Below are 21,794 nucleotides of genomic sequence, written 5' to 3' on the forward strand. Positions count from 1 at the left end.
CGGTGACTAAAGTTTTCCTGGCCAGGGCATGCTCCATGCATTCTTATCGGTAAGACCCCGTCTGCGTCCAGACAGACCTCCTCATCATAGATGGAGTTTGCTGTTTTGAAACATTCTGGGCCTTTCTAAGTGTAGTCATTGGACTGGTTCTTATGCTTCTTCCCACGCTACTTTATACACCCAAACCCTCTCCATCTGACATTGAACCTGAGGCCATCTTCCTGAAAATAGTCGCTTTTTGCTGCTCTAGTGACTAACCTACAAAAGATTCTGTCTGCATTTAGATTTCCTCCCTGCTATAGTGACATCAAGACCTTGGCCTTTCCTTCTGAGGTTCAGATCTCGTGTACTGACACTTACCCTACTGCACCTTCCTCTTTTCTCCCTTTTAATGAACACGGGCCTGCATGTTTTACTTTGGTTATGGGAACCAAGGTTTCCAGAGAGCAGTGATTCGCAGTACTAACATGGCTTTATGGAACACTAGTGATGAAGCAGACGCTAAGGTAAGGACTTGGGAGCATCGTCTCACTTAATCTTTCCCATGGCCCCACAAGGTGATGCCAGGCTGTGCACAGCGTAAGAATGGGGAGGAAACTGGAGCTCAGAGGAGTGACTGATTCATCGTCACACAAAGCCAGGCTCCAAACCCGGCTAACTTGACCACAGAGCCTGCATCCCTCAGCCTATGCCAGGCTCGGTTCTGCTGTCCACAGCCAGCTGAGTGGCCCAAGGCGCACTGTCCCGTTGCTTATGATTCAGCCAGCCAGTGAGTTGACCCCTCTTTTCAAACTGAATCGCACCTCTGAAAGTTGAGACGCTTTCCCCTGGAGTCCATGTAATTGATCCTCATGCAAAGGGGAATTAAAGGATAAGTACATTTGGGTGCAGAATTTTTTTTTTTTTTTGCACTCTCCATGAACTTTTTGAAGACTCCCTCATGTTTGCAGTCAGAGAAAGCAGGCACCAATGGAAGATGCGTGGTTTGCAGGCTTCTGTACAAAGTGAGGCTGGTGCGCAGGGCACCTAGGGGGTCAGGGAAGCAGACGGGCCTTGCGGTCTCAGGATCCAGAGGCGGTCACAGTGAATGATAGCTCCCTAGTCAGGCCCGAGGGCAAGAGCTGTCCGGGCAGTACAACCTCCTCATTAGAATTTAGCTCTACACTAGTATTTCAAAACATCCGTGGGAACATGGAATGAAAAAGTAATTTATCTTGGTGCAAAATTATTTTTTTACATCTATGCATAATTTCTTTGTAATGTGCATGTTCTGCCAACTTTTGGAAAACCCCCATAGGCGAGGATTTAAAATATTTTTGCACCCAAGTGAACTTCTTTTAATTCAATTTTTATAAACTTTAAAAAATATCTATTGCATTTAATTTAAAAGAAAGAGTGACAAAAAGGCAGAGTGACACATACATATACACACACACACACACACACACAGTCCATCCTGGCCACAACAGTCAGATCTGGTCTAGGTCAAAGCCAGGAGCCTAGAACTGTTCCTGGTCTCCCTTGTAGACGCAGAGGCCCAAGTACTTGGGCCATCTTCCACCGCTTTCCCAGGTTCATTGGCAGGGAGCTGTATTGGAAGCAGAGCAGCTGGGACTTGAAGCAGCACTCTGATATGGGATGCTGGCATACCATTGGGTAGCCCAACCCGCTGTGCCACAACGCCAGCTCCTCCCACTTTTGATGTCTCCTCTTTTATGGAGACTTTTCCTATAGAAGAGATGAAGTGAGTCTCCAAGAGCCAACAGTTGGATTTTGATGTGTGACAAATAAATTGTCGTTCTGGTCTTTAATCAGTCTGTTTTGAGTTAAGATGAGTCAATTTCCTTGAGTCTGATACCCTGTGAGTGTGCAGATAAATCGTAATTTCTGTATCTACAGCTGAGGGGACCCACTCTGCTCCTCCATGACTGTAAGGGAGGGGACTTCTGCCCTGTCCTTGATCCTCCTGCTCCCTGTCCTCACGCCTTCCCGTGGGGTCCAGGGAGCACAAAGCAGAGGCCCCTCAGAATCAGGGATGCTAACGTTACTGTGGTCAGTACGGGATGTGGTCCTCGCGTGAAAAGACTGGCCCCTGGGTTGGTGCTCCTGTGGGGTTCCTATGTCCTGTACCCACAAGAAACTTGCTCCAGCCCTGTGTCTTCAGGCTCACCCAAGACACGAGGTCCCAAGAGCTGCTCTTTAGGGAGATATAAGACACCAATCTGAGCCCCAACCACTCACATCACCCGGCTCTCCTTAGAGCTGTTAGAGAGCGTGCCAGGCGTTCCCACAGCTTGGTTAAGTGGCCCATCACAGCATGGCACCTTGTTCCTTTGGAACTGATTGGGGAAGGAGGATCGCAGGCGGACTGGGAGGCTGGGTGGGATGTAGGCACTCCTGGACTTCTGGGCATAACACGTGCCCTGCTCCGTGATGGACTTCATCGAGAATTCTATCCCCAGATAGGAGCCAAGACCCCAGCTATGTTGCTGACCAAATCCAGCCCTGCCCTCTCTGGGTCAGCTGTATGGCAGAAAACCCTCTACAGGATCCAGTGTTGTGGCACAGTGGGTTCAGCTGCCACCTGTAATGCTGGCATCTCATATGAGTGCCGGTTTGAGTCCTGGCTGTTCCGCTTCTGACCCAGCTCCCTGCTATTGTGCCTGGGAAGCAGCTGAAGACGGCCCAAGTGCTTGGGCCTCTGCCACCCAGGTGGGGAAGCTGGATGGAGCTTCTGTCCCTGGTTTCAGCCTGGCCCAGCCCTGGCTTTGCAATCATTTGAAAGTGAACCAGTGGAAGGCAACTCTCTTTCTCTCTGTCTCTTCCTCTCACTTTGTAAGCCTACCTTTGAAATAAATAAATACATCTTTTAAAAATAAAAAGCAGGGGCCAGTGCTGTGGCGTAGCGGGTAAAGCCACTGCCTGCAGTGCCGGCATCCCATATGGGCGCTGGTTCTAGTCCCAGCTGCTCCACTTCCTATCCAGCTCTCTGCTGTGACCCGGAAAGCAGTGGAAGATGGCCCAAGTCCTTGGACCCCTGCACCCATGTGGGAAACCCAGAAGAAGCTCCTGGCTCCTGGCTTCAGATCAGTGCAGCTCCAGCCATTGAAGCCAGTTGGGTAATGAACCATCGGATGGAAGACCTCTCTCTCTCTCTCTCTGCCTCTCCTCTCTCTCTGTGTAACTCTGACTTTCAAATAAATAAATAAAATCTTTAAAAAAAGCAAAAGAGACTCCCACACAGCAAACATCTGGCCTTTTCCTACATTCTCCCAGGTAGCAGGGGCCATCATGCTCGAGTTTAAACTATAATTTCAAGGGATTCTGTTACGGGCCTTACCTGGTTTTCAAGGGTTCCTTTTACATTGACATTTTGGTCTTTTGAGGACAAAATGAATGTTGAAGTTTTTCCAGTCTCAGCCACGCTGACATTCAGGCTGGCTGAATCTTTGTGAGAAATCAGCTTGTGCATACCAGATATTTAACAGTGTCCCTGGCTTCTACCATCACCCACAAGTACCACTGCCCCCCAGGTGTGACACCCAGCACGACCTCCAAACACTGCCCTAATGTCCCCAGGAGGGCAGAATCACTCCCAGTTCAGAACCCTGGTTTTAAAAGGCTAAACCCATTTTTTTTTTTTTGCTAACTGGAGGGCTAGGTGAGGTAGTTAGGTAGCTAGTTTTCACACTTAAAATTCTTCAGGCAATGGCCCCATCATATTGGGTCTGTCCACAGCTCCCTTTTGTTGATTCACAAGGGACAGCTGCCGCTGGGCAGTGCACCGGCGTTTGCCAACTACCCCTGCCCAGTGCCAATGGGACCATCAGGCTGTGAGCTGTTCTTGATGGGTTTAGTACTGGGCCTTGTGGGTGTTACCTGGTTAGTGCCCCCATCAAGTTGGGGGTTGAATTAGCACAAGCTTCAAGGCCCTGGGGGGTACTTGGGGCCCTAAATGTACATGAGGGCTCGCACGCTTTGGGACTTGTCCCCTCTCTGCAGAGCTGTGTGGCCAGGAGGCAGGTAGACCCGGAGACACCCCCCCACCACCAAGTACCCACAGTCAACAAGAAGCAACTGACCTCTGTGAATGTGTGCCAGGGACAGGGCAGCGACGTGGTGCAGGCACGAGTTCCAGGCGTTGAAAAAGTCTTCCTTCCGGGTCCTCACCTGTCAAAGTGATGGAAGAAAAAGGACCAAGGATGATAGTCTTCCTTTTTTATTTTTTTAATTTACTTGAAAGGTAGAGTGACAGAGAAAGGGAGAGACAGTGAGAGAGAGAGAGAGAGAGAGAGAGAGAGAGATCTCCCATCTGCTGGTTCACTCCCCCAACAGCTGCAACAGCTGAGACTGGACCAGGTCAAAGCCCAGGTCTCTCACATGGGTCGCAGGGGACCAAGCACTTGGACCTTCCTCTGCTGCTCTCCCAGGAGCATTAGCAGGGAGCTGGATCAGAAGCAGATTCTGTGTGCTCAACACACTGCTTCCCAATGCCAGCCCCTCAAGAATGATACGACAGAGTTGAAGTCAGTGGCAAGATCAACAGGAAACATTCAGACTTTCAGAACCACAGCGTCGTGGTTTGGATAATACTTTTGTTATCCTAAGTATTGGGAGCCTGGTCCACAAAGTCTTACGTTAACGGATAATGGATTAAGTGTGGAGGTTAATCCAATGCTGGCGTCTGAAGGGGGCTTGGGAGAGTGACGGGGTTGCATTAGGTTGCTAGGACGGAGCCCATGATGGAATCGATGGCTTTATTAGGAGGCCACACGGAAGGCAGCTGAAGAGTGAGCTCCCTGTGGCTGCTGCCCAGCTCACCAGGCATCCCTCGCCACCCTGCAGCCTCACAGATGCCTAAACGGAACACTTGGTCTTGGACTGTGAACCTCCTGACCCAGAAGCTGAAATCCATCTTCTTCCTTCCCAAGGACCTTAGCTGCAGTAAAGAGCAGCTGGCCAGCACAAACAGCGAGCATGGGCACCGCGCAAACTCTGTCGGGGGTGAGGGTGGGGGCCGTGGCCCTCAAACTGCTCCTTAGATGACTTCCAATCACATGCTGTGAGTTCAGGGTCCAGCTCGATGTTAACTCCTTTTTTTATATTTGTTTGACAGGTAGAGTTATAGACAGTGAGAGACAGAGAGAAAGGTCTTCCTTCCATTAGTTCATTCCCCAAATGGCTACTACAGCCGGCGCACTGCGCCAATCTGAAGCCAGGAGCCAGGTGCTTCCTCCTGGTCTCCCATGCAGGTGCAGGGGCCCAAGCACTTGCGCCATCCTCCACTGCCCTCCTGGGCCACAGCAGAGAGCTGGACTGGAAGAGGAGCAACCAGGACTAGAACCCGGCACACATATGGGACGCTGGCACCGCAGGTGGAGGATTAACCAAGTGAGCCACAGCGCCGGCCCGATGTTAACTCCTAACACCTTGTGAAACATGGCGACCACTCATGGCCAATTCTTGACAAGTAACATGTTTTAGAAACAGCGTGCAGGGGACAGTGCACACACAGGTAAAGTGAGATTGTTTTAACAGCATCACTTCCTGAATCCCAGAAGAATCCTGAATCCCAGGACCAGCTACTGGAGTCTAATGCTCATATCACCAGCCCCCTCCCGCCAGCCTGCCTCTCATTGGAGTCAGGTGCTCTCGTTTGTTTTCAGAGTGTCTCTGAACCTCGGCAGGTGTTTAGCATAGTGGGTAATTGCCACCTTGGGACGCCCCACATCCCCTATCAGAGTGCCTGGTTCAAGTCCCTGGTTACTCCACTTCCAATTCAGCTTCCTGCTAATGCATACCCAGGAAGGCACAGGTGCTGACTCAAGTACCCGGGTTTCTACCCCCCATGTGGCAGACTGAGATTAAGTTCGTGGTTCCTGGCTTTAGCCTGGCCCAGTCCCAGCCGTTGTGGACATCTGGAGAGTGAGCCAGCAGACGGAAGACCTCTCACCCCCTCTCTCTTTACCTGCCTTCCTAATAAAATGAAAATAAAATGAAAAAATAATTGGCCATGAGTCATGGGATGTTTGAAATACAAGGGAACTTCAAAAAGTTTATGGAAAAGTAGAATTAAAAGACAAGTTTATTTTGGTGTGAATAAATTTTGAAATTGTATATAAGAAAGGATCGTTTAAAAATTCATGGAAAATGTATTTTTTTTTTGACAGGCAGAGTGGACAGTGAGAGAGAGAGACAGAGAGAAAGGTCTTCCTTTTGCTGTTGGTTCACCCTCCAATGGCCGCTGCGGCCGGCGCATCTCGCTGATCCGAAGCCAGGAGCCAGGTGCTTCTCCTGGTCTCCCATGCGGGTGCAGGGCCCAAGCACTTGGGCCATCCTCCACTGCCTTCCCGGGCCATAGCAGAGAGCTGGCCTGGAAGAGGGGCAACTGGGATAGAATCCGGTGCCCCAACCGGGACTAGAACCTGGTGTGCCGGCGCCGCAAGGTGGAGGATTAGCCTGTTAAGCCACGGCGCCGGCCTTGGAAAATGTATTTTATGGGAAAAAAACCATGCCTTGGTTTAAAAAAATTTTTTGCGCCAAAATACACACCTCTTTTAAGAACGATTCATTTACTTGTTTGAAAGGCAGAGTTACAAAGAGAGAGAAGGAGAGCCAGAGAGAGAGAGGGGGAATCTTTCACTGGCTGGTTCACTTTCCAGATGGTTGCAACAGCTAGGGTTGGACCATGTTGAAATAAGGAACTGGAAACTCCATTCAGGTCTTCCCTATGGGAGGCAGGGGCCCAAGCACATGCGCCAGCACCCACTGCCTGCTTGGATGCATTTGCAGGACGCTGGAGTGGAAGCAGAGTAGCCAGGAGTTGAACTGGCACTTAGATGGGGACACAGGTATCCCAGGCAGCAGCCTAACCTGCCGCTCCACCATGCCTGCCCCAACCTTATCTCGTTTTTTTCCACATTTTTTAAACTTTTATTTAATAAATATAAATTTTGAAAATACAACTTCTGGATTATAGCGCCAACCTTATCTTAATTCTGTCTTTCCCATAAGCTTTTTAAAGTAGCCTTATATATGAGCAATTAACGTAAACATAGAAGGACCCGCCATATGTTTATGTTGCTTATTTACTTAACGAGTAGCTTTGGGGGTCCACTCCGTGAGAGGGTCTTGGAGAATTTTTCTCCTTTTAGTTTTTCAGTTGGAGGGAAGTGAGGACATCTAACTGGAGTAGGAGAAGTAAAGACCCCTCGATGAGGAAGAAGTGGAATCCAGGCTGGCAGTGACAGCCATGTAGGTGGGGCTCCAGGCAGATTCTTATCGGACCAAAGAAGAGTTGAATTTGGCACTGGCCACTTTTCTTCTGTCTTTCATCATTTCAAAGACCTAATGGTTTGATACTTAAATTTAGCATGTATGTATGTGTGCGTGTGTGTGTGTGGTGTGTGTGTGTGTGGTGTGTGCGCTCAAGGAAATACTACTCAAATAGAAAGTCACACTCGGTCTGTCTGCCTCCTGTCTGCTTTACCTCCTACCTGGATGAGCCCTCACAGCTGGGACGTAACCTGCTGCCCTGTGGCTCTGCAGCCTCATGGACCCGGAGGCTTCGCCCTGTGCAGTCCCTCCCGTACCACAGTGCTCCAGTGAGAAAACAGTCCCGCTGAACGCCTCTGCCATGGATAACTTAGCATGATCACCCGGAGTCCTGGCACAGTCTGCAGAACATGTCAAGTGTTAGCGTTCAGGTTAGCGTTCACTCCTAAACGGGGCCTCGCCTGACGGTCAAGGGCAGAGACAGTGTCTGCCTCTCCCCGTGAATCAATCTCTCTCTGCTGCTATAAACAAAAAGATGTGGCGGAGACAGGCAACCCTCAGCGGACAGCCGGCAGAGCACCCCTGGCACTGGGGAGCACAGGAGCTGGCCACATACTCCTGGAAGGAGATCCCCCAACTCCACCTTGGATAACAGCAAAATATCCTGGGGAACAAGGTCTCCCAAGCGCACATTGCCCGTCCTGCACCATCACACAGGAGGCAGAGAGGAAAAGCTAAAACACTGGGCAGAGGTGTCTACATAGAATCAAAGGCATGCTTTAATTTAAAGAAAAAGAAACCTCTCCATGTGTGCAGCAGGGTTTCCACTGGCCGGATAGGAGACAACCAGGGACAGACCACTGGCTGGGGATGCGGAACCTTGCCTGAAGCAGGCCCTTCAGATGGACAAACGTTACAGACTTTGCAAAGCCTGCTGGGACTGCACCCCCCTGAAAATGCAAGGGGAAGGAAGCAGCAAGTTCAAGACAGGGGGAAAGGCTCCCCTAAGACCTGCCAACCAGCTTCTAAGTGTGACATCACAGTGCTGGTGCCGGACAATGGAACAGGCTCCATAAACTCATCCTTGGTGCACGTGGCCCCCTAGCATCCCCCAAACATGCCCCAGGGAGGAGGGCGAGCACCCAGGACCTGCGGCAAGGCAGTTTTACTGGGGCTGATGCCCAGAAAGGTAACTGGCTGGAAACCCTCTGCCCTCTTGACTTAGAATTTATTGTCAGAAAATAACAGGCTAAAGCCCACTGCGGCTGCCCAGAGACTTCACACCCAGCTGGACTGACCCCGGAGCAGTGGGGGCTCCACACTCCAGCCAAGCAGTCTACACAAACAGAGCAGAAGGTCCAACTCTAGTGGTGGACCCCCACCTTAAAAAACTTCAGGTGCTGTGGCGTAGCGGTTAATAGAGGTTAATGTGGCACCGGCATCCCGTATGGGCATTGGTTTGAGTCCCAGCTGCTCCTCTTCTGATCCAGCGCCTTGTTAATGTACCTGGGAAAGCAGTAAAGATGGCCCAAGTGCTTGGGTCTTTGCACCTATGTGGGAGACCAGGAAGAAGCGCCTGGCTCCTGGCTTTGGATCAGCCCAGCTCCAGCTGTTGAAGCCACTTGGGGAGTGGACCAGCGGATGGAAAATCTCTCTCTCTCTTTCTCTTTCCCCCTCCCCCCGTCTCTCTCTCTCTCTCTGTAACTCTGCCTTTCCAATAAATAAATACATCTTTTAAAAAAAAATCCCTTCAGGTGAGGTTTCAGGAGAGCAGTATTTAAAAATGATAAGGTTGTTCTTCCAAGCATCTTGCTACTGGAAACCTGTGTCATGGGGCCTGTGTTTTGGTGCAGCAGGTTAAGCCACTGCCTACAATGCTGGCTTCCCATATGGGTGCTGATTCGTCCTGGCTGTTCCACTTCTGATCTAGCTTCCTGCTAATGCACCTGGGAAAGCAGCAGAAGATGGCTCAGGTTCTTGGGCCCCTGCATCCATATGGGAGACCTGGAGGAAGCTCCTGACTCCTGGCTTCAGCCTGGCCCATCTTTGGCCACTGCAGCCATTTGGGGAGTGAACTAGAGAATGGAAGATCTCCCCCCACCCTATAATTCTGCCTTTCAAACAAATAAATAAATCTTTTTCAAAAAGAAAGGAAATCTGTGTATAAATTAGCCTTTTGCAATGTAAGGGCTTCCTATAATGTACCAGCCCCTGGCACTGCTTTCAGAACTTAATTGTGTTTGGCCAGTGAGTCTCCAAAAGCTCTGAAGGTGGGTACTACTGATACTCTTATTTTGCAGGTGAAAGACCGTGACACACAGAAGGTGGAGTACTTTGCCCAACGTTGCAGAGCTGAGTTGGGACTGGGTGTGTGGGCTTCTGAGTCCACGTTCTTAACCACAGGCTACACTGCCTCCCTCTGGACTGAGGGTGACTTTGTTCTGTGCCCAAACCTGCCCCTCCCAAACACACTGCCTTGAAGATGCGTCATCCCACATGGCCACGTTTCTGTAAACAGCATCCCACACTGAAAGGCGTGCTGACTTCATAGCTCACCACACGGCCAAGACACAGAGATGACTAGGAAGAGACACCTTTCCCATGGTGGCTGCCCATGTCCACTCCCCTTCCTTCTTTTCTAGAAAAACATCCAGTGGATCCGGGCAGCCACAAAGCCAGCTGCCAAGGTTTCCCTACAGAGGACCCCCTGGAAGACCTCAGCCAGCATCAGGCGTGATGGCCAAAGGGTGAGTGATGGGCACACCGTGGTCACCAAGCATCCATGTGGAGGTCCTAGCCAGGGCAGGGAGGAGAAAGAAAAAAGAAACTAAAAGCAGGGGAATAAGAAAGGCATCATTAAGACCCTCTCCATTCAAGAAGACAGGAGAACAGAAAACACAGGAACGTACAGAGATGTCTGCGTAGGGGGTGTCCACTTGGGCTTCTTGACTTGACAACAGCCAGACGTCATAAGCATCCACCAGAAACCACACTTTGCATTCTGAATGTAGGTCTTTTCCCGGGTTAGGAATGGGTGGCGTCATCCTCTCTCAAGATTCTGGGCAGCAGCGGCCACAGCTCCGTCAGCCCTGTGGTCACAGGGGAACAACCGGGCCCTGCCGCGTCCTGTGCTGCCGGGGTGTTTGTGGACGCTCAGTCTTGTGTTGCCACATCCCGTCATGTCTACAAAATGCCCATCTGTGTGTACACAGATTTCCACACTGGATCATAAGCAGGCTTTGTGTTAGATAAATTTGCCAACTACAGGCTAACACGTGCCCTGAGCATGTTTAAGGTACATTAAATGCATTTTTTAAATGTTTTGTTTTTAAAAATATTTATTTATTTAATTGAAAGTCAGAGTTAACGAGTGGGGGAGACACAGAGAGAGATCTTCCACTTGCTGGTTCACTCCCCAAATGGCTACAATGGCCAGGGCTCAGTCAGGTCGAAAATAGAAGCCAGGAACTTCATCCAGGCCTCCCACATGGATGCAGGGACCCAAGCACTGGAGCCATCCTCTGCTGCTTTCCCAGGCCATTAGCAGGGAGCTGGATCAGAAGTGGAGCAGCTGGGACACAAACTAAGTTCCATATGGGATTCCGGTGTCTCAGGTGGTGGCTTTACCTGCTGCACCAACTGGACCCTTAAATGCATTTTTACTTATAATATTTTCAAATTACAATGGGTTTATCAGAATTTAAGTTAAGGAGCATCTATATGAGGGAACGTCAAAAATTTCATGGAAAATGGAATTAAAAGATAATGTACATTTTCCATGCACTTTTTGAAGACCCTATGTATAATAAGGCTATTTGAACTAATAAGGCAATTGAGCAAAGTCCCAAGGTACACGTTAGTGTTCAAAAAATTGATTATATTCTATACTTAAGCAGTGAGCAACTGGAACTCGAAAATTAAAATGCCATTTTAAATAATACAGAAGTATGAAATGCATAGGAACACATTTTATGACTTATATGCCAAATCTATACATGAAGACTAGAAAATATTAGAGAAGGAAGTGTGAAAGGATGACCTCCACAAAGGAGAGGTACGCCGTGGGCATAGGTCAGGAAGCCCAACACCACCAAGACCTCACTTCTCACACTGATCTGTAGATCAGTGCCAATCAAAATCCCCGCAGACTTTCTGTGTGTGTTAGAAATTAACCAGCTAGTGGTAAATCTAGAATGCAAATATAGAGGACCAAAAATAGTCAAAAACAATTTTGATAAAAAAACAGAATTGGAGGATTCACATTACTTGATGTCGACCCTTGCTCTCATGCTACAGTAAACACAATAGGATGAGGATAGAAATACAAATGAAAGGAACAAGTGAAATAGGGAGTCCAGCGATGGTGTTACACAGATGTCAGACTGAGCGTCTACAGAGGTACCGAGACCATGGAGAGGGAAGTCTTTTCAACCAATGGTGCTAGAACAACGAAACATCCACGAGCAGAAACAGACCAGTAAGTTAAGCTCAACTCTCCTTCACAGCACACGGCAAAGTTAACTCAAAGTGAACCACGGACCTAGACGTAAGGGCCAAATGCACAGCTTTTAAAAGATGACATGGGATGACAGATGCGGAGAGGCGAGACACAACAACACCTGAGTCTCATCAAAAACAGCATCTTCTCTTTAAAGATACATGCATGAAAATGGCAAGGCAGGTCACAGGGTATGAGCCATTTGCAAGTCACATATACAATAAAGGACTGCTACACAGAACTTCGGAAGCTATCTCACAGCAGATTAGTAAAAAAATCAAAATCTAGTTTAATAGAAAGGCCAAAAAAGTGCAACAGGCACTTCGCTAAAGATAAATAAATAGCAAACAAACACACGAAAAAGACTTGAGAAATTCAAGACCACAATGGATACCACAACACACCCACTAGAACGGCTAAAATGAGTACGACTAGCAATACCAAGTGTCAGTGAGGATATGGAAAAGCTAGAAATCATTGCTGGTGGGAATGTAAAATGTTGCAGTCACTTTGGAAACAGTTGGGCAATTTCTTACAAAGTTAAACATATGCATACCACAGAACCCTGCCACTCCACTTCTAGGTATTTACAGAAGATAAATAAAAACATATGTCCGTGCCAAGACTTGTATGAAAATGTTCATAGAAGCCGTATTCATTATAGCCCAACAGGAACCAATCTGTATATTCCACCCTGGTTAATAAATTAACAAACTGTTCAAGGAATACCACCTCCCAACAAAAGAGAACAGATCATGGATACACGTCACTGCTTGGATGGGTCTCAAAGGCATTTTGTTAAGTGACAGAAACCAGATAGGAAAGCCTGCATACTAGGCCCCTCCGTCTTCTATTCAATTACAGAAAAAGCAAGTCAACAGCAAAAAAAAGAGTTGTGTTTTCCAGGAAATAAGGGGCAGAGAAGGGCTTGACCGTGAAATGGAACCCAGGAGCTTTTTGGGGTAATGGAGAAGTTCAGAATCTGGATTGCGGTGTGGCTTTATGAGCACACACACTTGTCAAACTCACTCGTTGTGTACTTGAAATTGGTGGATTTAACATATATGAGTTTTTTTATATGCATGATATATTTTAACTCTGTCTTGATTTTTTTTTTTTTTACTTTTAAAAAATTTACATAAAGGGAACAAATTTCATGTATTTCCTAACACAGTTTTAGGAGCATAATGATACTTCCTACCCTCTCTTACTTTTCTGATTTTTCTCCGAATTTTTACAATGACATGCTTTCAGCTGTCTTGATAATCACAAGCTTAATGCTCCACTACATAAAGAATTCAACAAGTAGTAAGGAGAAAAAGCACTGTTCTATAGACAAGGGCTGCGAACAATAATCAATCTCAAAATGTCAATGTCGCACCTGTACACACACGGTATTTTTCAGCAGGCTCACCTCCCCGGCCACTGGGGTTAGCCGTGTGACCCCACAGCCAGGGGCAGGCAGCCGTCCACTTGGCGTGGCTTCTGTGACAGCTGCTCTTCCCCTGAGCTGGCCTGCGCTGTTGCTCTCCATCACTCTCCCGTCCACCTGCCTGTCCCTGAGCAGCATGCAAGCAGTCGAGAGCTGCCCTCAGGGGGAGCGCTGATCTCCTGGGGCTGCTGTGAGAAGCAACCACACTCTTAGAGGCTCAGAAGTTGGCTCTCTCAGGGTTCTGGAGGCCGGACGTCTGAGCAGGGCCAGCGTCTCCCTAGAGGCTCTTTCTCGCCTCTTTCAGCTCCTGCATCCCTTGGCTTCCCGTGGCATCGCTCCAACCTTTGCCTCCAGGGCCACAGGGCCTCTCCTGTGTCTGTCTCTAGGTTTCTTTGCCAGGAACACCACTCACACTGGGTTCACCCTACTGCAGTAGGATCCCATCTTGATTTCATCGCACCTGCAAAGACACTATTGCCAAATAATGTCAAGTGCACAGGTCCTTGGGGGTGAGGACCTGAATCTATTATTTGAGGGGCTATGCTTCAACCCACAGTACAGGAGTGGACAGCGAGAGCCCAGGCTCTGCTTGGGTTGTAGAGCCACGGTCCAGGCCCTCGGCGGCCCACCTCTGTCTTCTCACTCTCACTGCAGTCGAGCATCTTAGCTGGCACACTCCCCCTGCTCTAACAGGCCCTTCCTGCTCCCTCCAGCAGGAGGACAGCGTGGCAGGAGGTAGCAGGGAACCGGGTGAGCAGGGGCTTGGTTCTTCCAGCCGGGCCTCTTCCACCATCTCAACCTCGCTCCCTCCTTCCTCCATGTGCTGAGTCAGGGGGCACACGGGACTTCCCGCAGCAAGCCACGTCAAAACCCCAGGGTGGTTTCCCCAGCCCCGGCAGCTGTGTTCCCAGCCTTGCCCACGTCCTGGTCCCAGCCGCTCTGCTGGGCTCAGTGTCCCCTTGGCAGCTATCCTGCCTGCTCCCTAACTGGGCCCACCCTGAGCTCAGCCCCAGGCTCTCCACCCCACCCACTCATCCTCACAGAGCCCTGCTCCCACCCGCTCCCACAGCCTTCCAGATCCAGCAGCAGTCACCTGCCGCCCTCGCCCCCCCCCCCCCCTTCTGGCCAGTGCCTCTTATGTGCGCTGCTTGGATACTTCGTCTTTAGTTTAAAATAGGATGAGCAAACCCTGGGTGTGGGGTGTTCAGTCAAATGCACCAGGCCCTTTCAGTGTCATCATCTGTGTGGTTCCACCTGCCAAGTGTTCCAGGCTCTTCTCTTTGACGGCATCTAAAAACTCTACCCTTGGTACCCAGCTCCAAATCTATTGCTATGCCTTTTGAATTATTTTACTGTGCTTATTATAAAAAAAGTTTTTAAATTTATTTGAGAACAAAGGAGGGGGAAGAGAGAGAGAGAGAGAGGGAAAGAGAAAGAGAGAGGGAGAGAGAACACGCTTCCATCTGCTGGTTCACTCCTCATATATCCACAACGGCCAAGGCTGGGCCAGCCTGGAACAAGAGTTCCAAACACAATCCGGGTAACAAGGATCCAGTGGCTGAATTATCACAGTGCCTCTCAGTGTCTGAATTAGCAGGAAGCTGGAGTCAAGAGCTGGAGCCAGGGAAGGGAAGCCAGTTCTACCTTATAGGATGTAGGCATCTCAACCTAGGCCAAACGTCTACCACATAGTGCACCTGTTGTTAAATCTGCCCTCTCCTTTTTAATCTCACTGTGAATGGAATCAGGAGGAAAAGAAGAGGCCAGTCTGATCAACGGGCTCGCTGAACTTGGATACCAGCGTCCACGACGCACTAAGGCGTTACTCACAAGGTTTTCAAAAAGTTCATGGAAAATGATGTTAGGAAAACACTATGGATGGACTTCATTTTTTTTTTTTGCACCAGAATTAGCATATCTTTTAAGTACACTTTTCATAATCTTTTTGAAGTATCCTTGCTTGTCAAACGATGCCCAGCAAATGCACATATAATACAACATGCAGTTATTGTAACACATTCTAACAGATAAGTAAGAGCAGATCACACACGAATTTCCCCTTTCTTCCTACTCTTCTCTCCCTGGTGTGCTTTCCCTGCCATCTGCAGTAGTCCATCAGTGGCACTTGTGAAGTCAGGAAAACAGGACAGGCCCAGTCTCCCCAGGACCCCAACTCAGTGCCTCCCTCTGAGCCCAGGCAGGGGCGCCCAGGACACCCCTGGGTCCTGCTCACGTCTCTGAGTGGCAGCCCCGGCTGGTGTGGGCAGAGCCCCAGGCTGTCTCCCTGCAGAGTCCCGGGAAGCCACGCTGTGTGTCTTTCTGTGCTATGCTGGCCTCACAGGCGTCCATCCCGGCCTGGGCCGGGCCAGGAGGGGCCACTCCTCACCTGTGCAGCCCCATCGCCACCTTCCTGCCTCTCTTCCTGTTTGCCTTTTTGTCTTTTCTGTATGTCTCTGTGTGTGCACTTCAGATACTTTTTTCCATCTTCTTGTACCTTTATGTTTCTTTTTGTATTTTTATGTCTTTTTATTTTGTTTCTATGATAAATATTTTCCTCTCTCTTTCTCTCTCTCTCTCTCTGGCTTAGATGAGTTCTTTTTATCTCTGTCTCTTTTTTTCTGGGTTTACTTAACCACTTTTAAGTTCTTCTATATTTTAATTTTTCTACATCCCTCTGGTCTTTTCATACTGTTTGGCCTTTCCGGTTTTTTTCCTCTTTTGTATTTTAATTTCTGTGTTTCTCTTTCTTTTCTCCCTTGTTTTTTCCTGGGTTAATTTAACTGCTTGCTCTGTCGCTCTTCTCTCATTTGTTTGCACCCAAAATCATCGCTCCCTCTTCCCTTTAGATTTCCCCACTTACGCGTGGTTTCCTCTGCCTGGCTTTGGCAAGCACAGCCCATATCCCCCTCTCCCCCCAGGGTCCTCTTTTTCTGACCCCTCTCCAAAAGCTGACACCCTCTTCCTGTGCCCACAGGCAGGCGCTGGCCAGTCCCCAAGCAGTCTCCCCGACCTCAGGAGTTGTTGGACGGAACAGCAGGTGCCTCCCAGGGCACTTTCTGACCTGGGAAAGCGGGATTCTTTGCACTTGGGCTTGGAACCTGAGCTAGCACTCTAAGACATGGGGACAAACAAATGGTAGCCGACCTCCTGCTATGGCAGAGAAAGAGAAGCTACTGGAGAAAGGACATATGGGCACCCTTCCGTCTCCAGCTCCAGCCTGCAGGAGAAGTGTACGGCCTCCAAATGACCCAGACAGGACTGTGTCCTGGCTTAGGGGGCTCAGAGGAACGGCCAGCAGTGGGCTTCCTGTCTGTACTCAGAGGCCCAGGAAGAGGCTGCACCATGGTCACAGTGTAGTCCCTGGGCACTCTGCCCTGCGGCTCCCTCACTCCCTGCTGGTCCCCAGCTCTGCACCAGCCTCCAGTGTACCCGAACCTCTCCGGCTGCAGGGCCAGGATCCACCTTGGCACTGGCACATGGTGTAGGCTAGGTTCTCAATACACACACCCACGTTCAAGCACACATACCTCCCCTTTATCCCGAGCTACATCCATTTACAAACCACATGACACCCTCTCTGGCTTCAGGTATTTAAACATGCGATTTTCTCTCTTTCTCTTTCTCTGCATGAACACCTCCTCCAGGAAGCCTCCCAGCAGCACCCCCAGCCCCTGTGTGTTTTAGGTGACCTGCTCTGAGCTCTCCCCAAACTGGCACCTGCATCCACAGAAGTTCTTGCCAGGCCACAGTATGAGCAGGACTCTGACCAGGCCAGGACTGTGGCCACACCAGCCCCCAGCACTGTGCAGGGCTTCCAGTCTAAACCAACGACCACATGAAGACAGCCCCTCCCACGGGGGCTGGGGATCACTCAGGTGGACACAGTAGGCGGGAGTGGGGAAGATGCGGGGTTCAAAGGCCCAAGGAGTATGCAGGGTGAAGTCAGTGGAGACGGCCAGTCTCCCACTGTCTCTGCAGCCTCTCACCCCTGCCGCCCTCCAGGCTGAGGCTCCGCAATGGGAGTGCGCCCCAGGGACAGCCTGCATTCCTGGTGGAGACTTGACCATCTTGCTCCACGCGGGAGTCCCCACGGTGGGAACCTGCACGTGTGGGCCCTGACCTGTTTCTGAAGCTGCTGTCCCCTGCAGTTTAATGGGGATTGTCAGAACGTGTCACCTACAGAGGGTCTCGGCCAACCACATCCGTTACTTCCCGACTTCTCTCCTCCTTCCCCGCTTTCGTGGCAAGTGGAGTCTGCATCTCATCCCACGGCCTTTCGGGACAGGAAGTGATGGTTGGGCGATCACGTTCTTTGGTCCCTTAGTGCACATACAAACTCCGCTCCTGAAGTCGATCTTGCTAATTTCCAGCAACAGATACGTAAACAAATATTTGATGCCTTCTCTCTTTCTTGATAGTTTCCCTTTGCAAAGTTTCTCCTGACCTTCTGGTAAGTGGAGGAGTAGATGGCACAAAGTCAGTAGGCCTCAAATAGATTCTACAGGCACCAAGGCGTGGGTTTGGAGTAGGGTCAGCTAGAAAGATCTTGTTTCAAAAACACGATCTTCACCTTCAGCTGAAGCCTGTGTTATGCAACCTGACTGCCCTGGGTGACGGCTTAAAGCTGACAAAAGGCAGGGAAATGGATATTTAATATGGGAAAGAAATGCGGCTGCAGGATCTTTGTTTCTTGAATCTCTGTAGCAGCAGCCCAGCGGGTGCTGGGCCCCGGGGCAGCTGGTGGAGGCCCTCTTGGGGCCGTGGGTGAAAGGCAACGGGTGGGTCTAGCACTCAGAAAATCCACCCCCTGGGGGGCTGGGGGAACCCAGTGAGGAGGCAACTGGCATACAGAGCTCTAAACACCACTGACGCCACGGCAACTGGGGCCTCCCAGGGCTGGGTGTTTGCATCCCCACCAAGAGCACCCCAGCGCCCCAGTGCGCCAGTCAGAGCCCCGGGGTCCCCTTTGGCTTTCTCCCCATCCAAGGGCCCTGCACCCCAATCCCAGCTTCTGCAACCAGCTTAGTTCAGGCTGCACAGACACTCTTGGGGCGACTTTGAACAGTCAGCCCTCGGCACTGGCTGCTCTAGGTTCTTCCCATGACACCAGGTGATCAGGCCTTGGCCCCATCCCTCACCTCCATCCCTCTCTCACCTGCCCCCTACCCTGTCACCTGAGATGCCAATGGCTTCATGCGGACACTGCACACACCCGGGGCTCCTTGACATCCCCAGGCCTGGCCCCAGAAGTCCAGCCCCACCTGTGGCCTGGCGATGACTGGCAATAGTGCTGCCTGCCATTTGTCATCCAAGACGCAGCTCTGTTCTCATGGCTGTCCCTGGCTCTGGGCCTTCCCCAACCCACAGAGGGAAGCGGCCCTTCCTCTGCCCCTCCCTCCATCCCTGCACTGCCCTTTGCCCCTCCTATCACCGCCCCTCCCTCCCAGGCAGAGTTCGTCAAGGACAGGGATTACGCCTGAGTCACTCTTGCACCCCAGAGCTGGCATCGTGCCTGGCACACGTGAGTCACAGGGAGCAGCATTTTCCAAACAAGGACCTGGTCACTAAAATCGAAGTGCTAGCAGGCTTTTTCCCACCTTAACGGTTTATTTAATTTGATCTAAGTGTGTATCTGAAGTGTCAACTAGCCATCTTTGTTTATTTCACTACCACTAAGGGGCTTATAGTTTTGGCTTCAGGCATTGTGAAGCCAGTACATGCTTCCGAACTTCATGACAACCTCTGGGCTTCTGCTCACGTGGTGGGGAGAGGGGGGTGGGGAACTTGGGAGTTACAGGTGAGCTCAGCTCTGGGATTGAGCAACAACAGCAACCAAACCAGTCTGTCCCACTTGCCCCCGGGGCCGGCGAGCGGGGCAGGGAGGCAAGACTCTGAGCAGGTCGCCAAGAGCCACCCTGTGGGGTTCCAGGTCAGTGAGCAGCCCTCTGTGCTCACCAGCAAGCCGCGAAGGAGGCAGGTGGGCAGGCTGGAAATAGCAGTGCCTTCGGAGGAGTTCAGACCCTGAACAGGGACCACCTGGTGTCCTCTGCCCTAAGGAGGGTACCGACACCAGAGGTCGCCTGGGTGCTTGGTCCTCAGTGCCTGGCCTTTGCTGGGTGAGCCCTGTCCCCAGCTCAGCCTGTGGTGCCAGAAGCGTCCCTGAACCTACCTTTCGTGCTGCTGGAGGCAGGGAGGGCCGGCACCACTGCTGGGCTCGTGGGGGAGCAGTGAGGGTGTGCCGCCCGACGGCTCTGGGTCCCGCCATCAGGCTGCTGGCTGTGTGGCAACACCCTGGGCTCGGGACTGTGGCTCACAGCAGCGGAAACTCGACAGACGTCCATACCTTAGCTCTGCTCACTGGCCTTGTAAGTTGGCAGGCTGAGAGTGATGGGCCCAGTCCTGGGTACCCCATTGCTACCCTCTCCTGCAGGGCCCGTCCCGGGAGTCCACTCCCTAATCAGCAGGAACTTCAGTTACTTACACACTAAGTGGTGTCTTCTCAACGCTGACTCCTCAGCCATGAGCTCAGAGTTCCACATGCACATGTAAATCCACCTGTCTCTGAAATGGGGCTCTGGCTTGTCCCCTCGTCCTGTCTGGGTGACTCACCAACTTTCCAGGACTGCTCTTTCCTTACTACCCAGCCAGGGAGAGATGTCTGTGAGCCTGGCCACAGGCCTAGACCACCACCGTCACCTCTGGGGTCCATGCTGCTAGCTAGCTTGGGCACCCACAAGCCTAGACCACTACTGTCACCTCTGGGGTCCATGCTGCTGGCTAGCCTGGGCACCCACTAACCTAGACCACCACCATCACCTCTGGCATCCATGCTGCTAGCTAGCTTGGGCACCCACAAGCCTAGACCACCACCATCACCTCTGGCATCCATGCTGCTGGCTAGCCTGGGCACCCACAAGCCTAGACCACCACCATCACCTCTGGCATCCATGCTGCTGGCTAGCCTGGCACCACTGCTGTTTTGTTTGTTTGTTTGTTTGTTTGTTTTTAGCGTGACTCTGAATTCTGGCTCAGAATCGACACTTGGTGAATGCTAGTTATTACTGGTCGTTGCTTCTGTCCCCCAGTTGGTCAGTCAGGATTCAGCCGCTGAGGCCTCCTGCTCTGGGCATCTACGTTTCTAACGTCTTATACAAAAAGACAAAGTGTCTGTACTACGCACAGCCTACCTAACCGCCGTGAGGCACAGCTGCAGTTACACCTTTAAATGTTTTCATTAAAATGTGAATGCACGGTCCGACGTGTGGCAAGCGTACATCTATGTCTGCAGTTCAAGGCCCTTTCACACAGGTATATACCCACGGAAGTCAAGGTATAGAGCTTGCCCCCTACCCAAGGAAGCACCACCTGCTCACACTGAGTGAGGCTCCCATCACCATCAAATTGTTTCACCCTCCTGCTCGTCACACCCGGAGAATCAGACAGGCGAACTCTGGCTGGAGGCTGCTTCCACCCAACAGGACGCCTGCACCGTGGAGCAGTCATTTATCCCTTTTCATTGCTGACTAGTATTCCACCGTGTGGGCTGCATTTCGCTAGGCTGATGAACATTTGACCTGCAGTCTCTGGGTTTTGCATTAACACTAACAAAGCTGACGAGCCCTGTTTATAGGTCTCTTTGTGAACGCGTGTTTGCATCTCTCTCCACCAACTATCTATGGCGGGAAGCGCTGGATCACTGGGCAGACGCACAGTCAACCGCTAAGGAACTGCCAAGCTGCTTGGCAAATAAGTTATTACATTTTAGATTCACCAGCGTTGTGAAAGTCTTCATTGCTCTGTATCAGCCAGGATTAAGCGCTGTCATTCATTTTAGTTTAATGATTTCAGTGGGTGTGTTGTGGTATTTCATTGTGGTTTTAATTTCTATTTCCCTCATGACTAATCAGACGATGCAAAGTTTCACGTGTTCGTTAGCCATCTGTTATCTTCTTTCATGAAGTGTCTTTTTGAGTTTGTCTTGCTATTTTTCTTAGATCGTGTCTTTTCATTATTACAATGTAAGTGGTTTTTTCTTTTATATTCTGGATAAAAGTGTTTTGTCAGATACATGTATTGCAAATAATTCCTCCAAGCTCATGGTTTGCATTGGTACTCATGCGTTCTCAATGGTGTTTTTTAGGGGACAAAACTTTTACATTTATAGACCAATTTATCAAGGTTTAATTTGATAATTAGGATTTTTGTCTTTCCAAGAAATCTTAGCTTATGCCAACTTTACCAAAGTATTCTCCTGTTTTCTTCTAAGAATTTCATAATTTACCCTTTTTACGTTTAAGCCTCTGATCAACTAAAAATCAACTTTCGTGTATCATGTCAGAAGTAGGACACGGTTAGTTTCTTTCCCATTCAAATATTTAGTTGTTTCTCACATCATTGGAAAAAAGGATCTTTTTCATCACTGAATTTCCTTTGAACTTGTGACAAAAATCACTTGAACATCACGTGTGGGTCACATTTCTGGATTCCATAATGTTCCATGGACCGAGGTGCGCACGCTCATTCCAATGCCCTCCTGCCTGGGTTCCGCAGCCCTGGCCAAGTGATGAAACCAGCTGGAAGCAGCCCTGC

The 21,794-nt window shown here is 50.2% G+C and overlaps 1 protein-coding gene across 1 annotated transcript in view; it reads right to left on the minus strand.

Moving 5' to 3' along the window:
* The window catches only part of ACOXL (acyl-CoA oxidase like), a 347,688-nt gene that overhangs the window by 73,355 nt on the left and 252,539 nt on the right, over positions 1-21,794 (minus strand). Inside the window, exon 15 of the mRNA XM_062208877.1 lies at positions 4,083-4,170. Within this exon, the coding sequence (XP_062064861.1) occupies positions 4,083-4,170 (88 nt within the window). The remainder of the gene's footprint in view (positions 1-4,082; positions 4,171-21,794) is intronic.

The sequence above is a fragment of the Lepus europaeus genome, chromosome 13, assembly GCF_033115175.1.
Source record: "Lepus europaeus isolate LE1 chromosome 13, mLepTim1.pri, whole genome shotgun sequence".
In the NCBI taxonomy this organism is placed as follows: domain Eukaryota; kingdom Metazoa; phylum Chordata; class Mammalia; order Lagomorpha; family Leporidae; genus Lepus; species Lepus europaeus.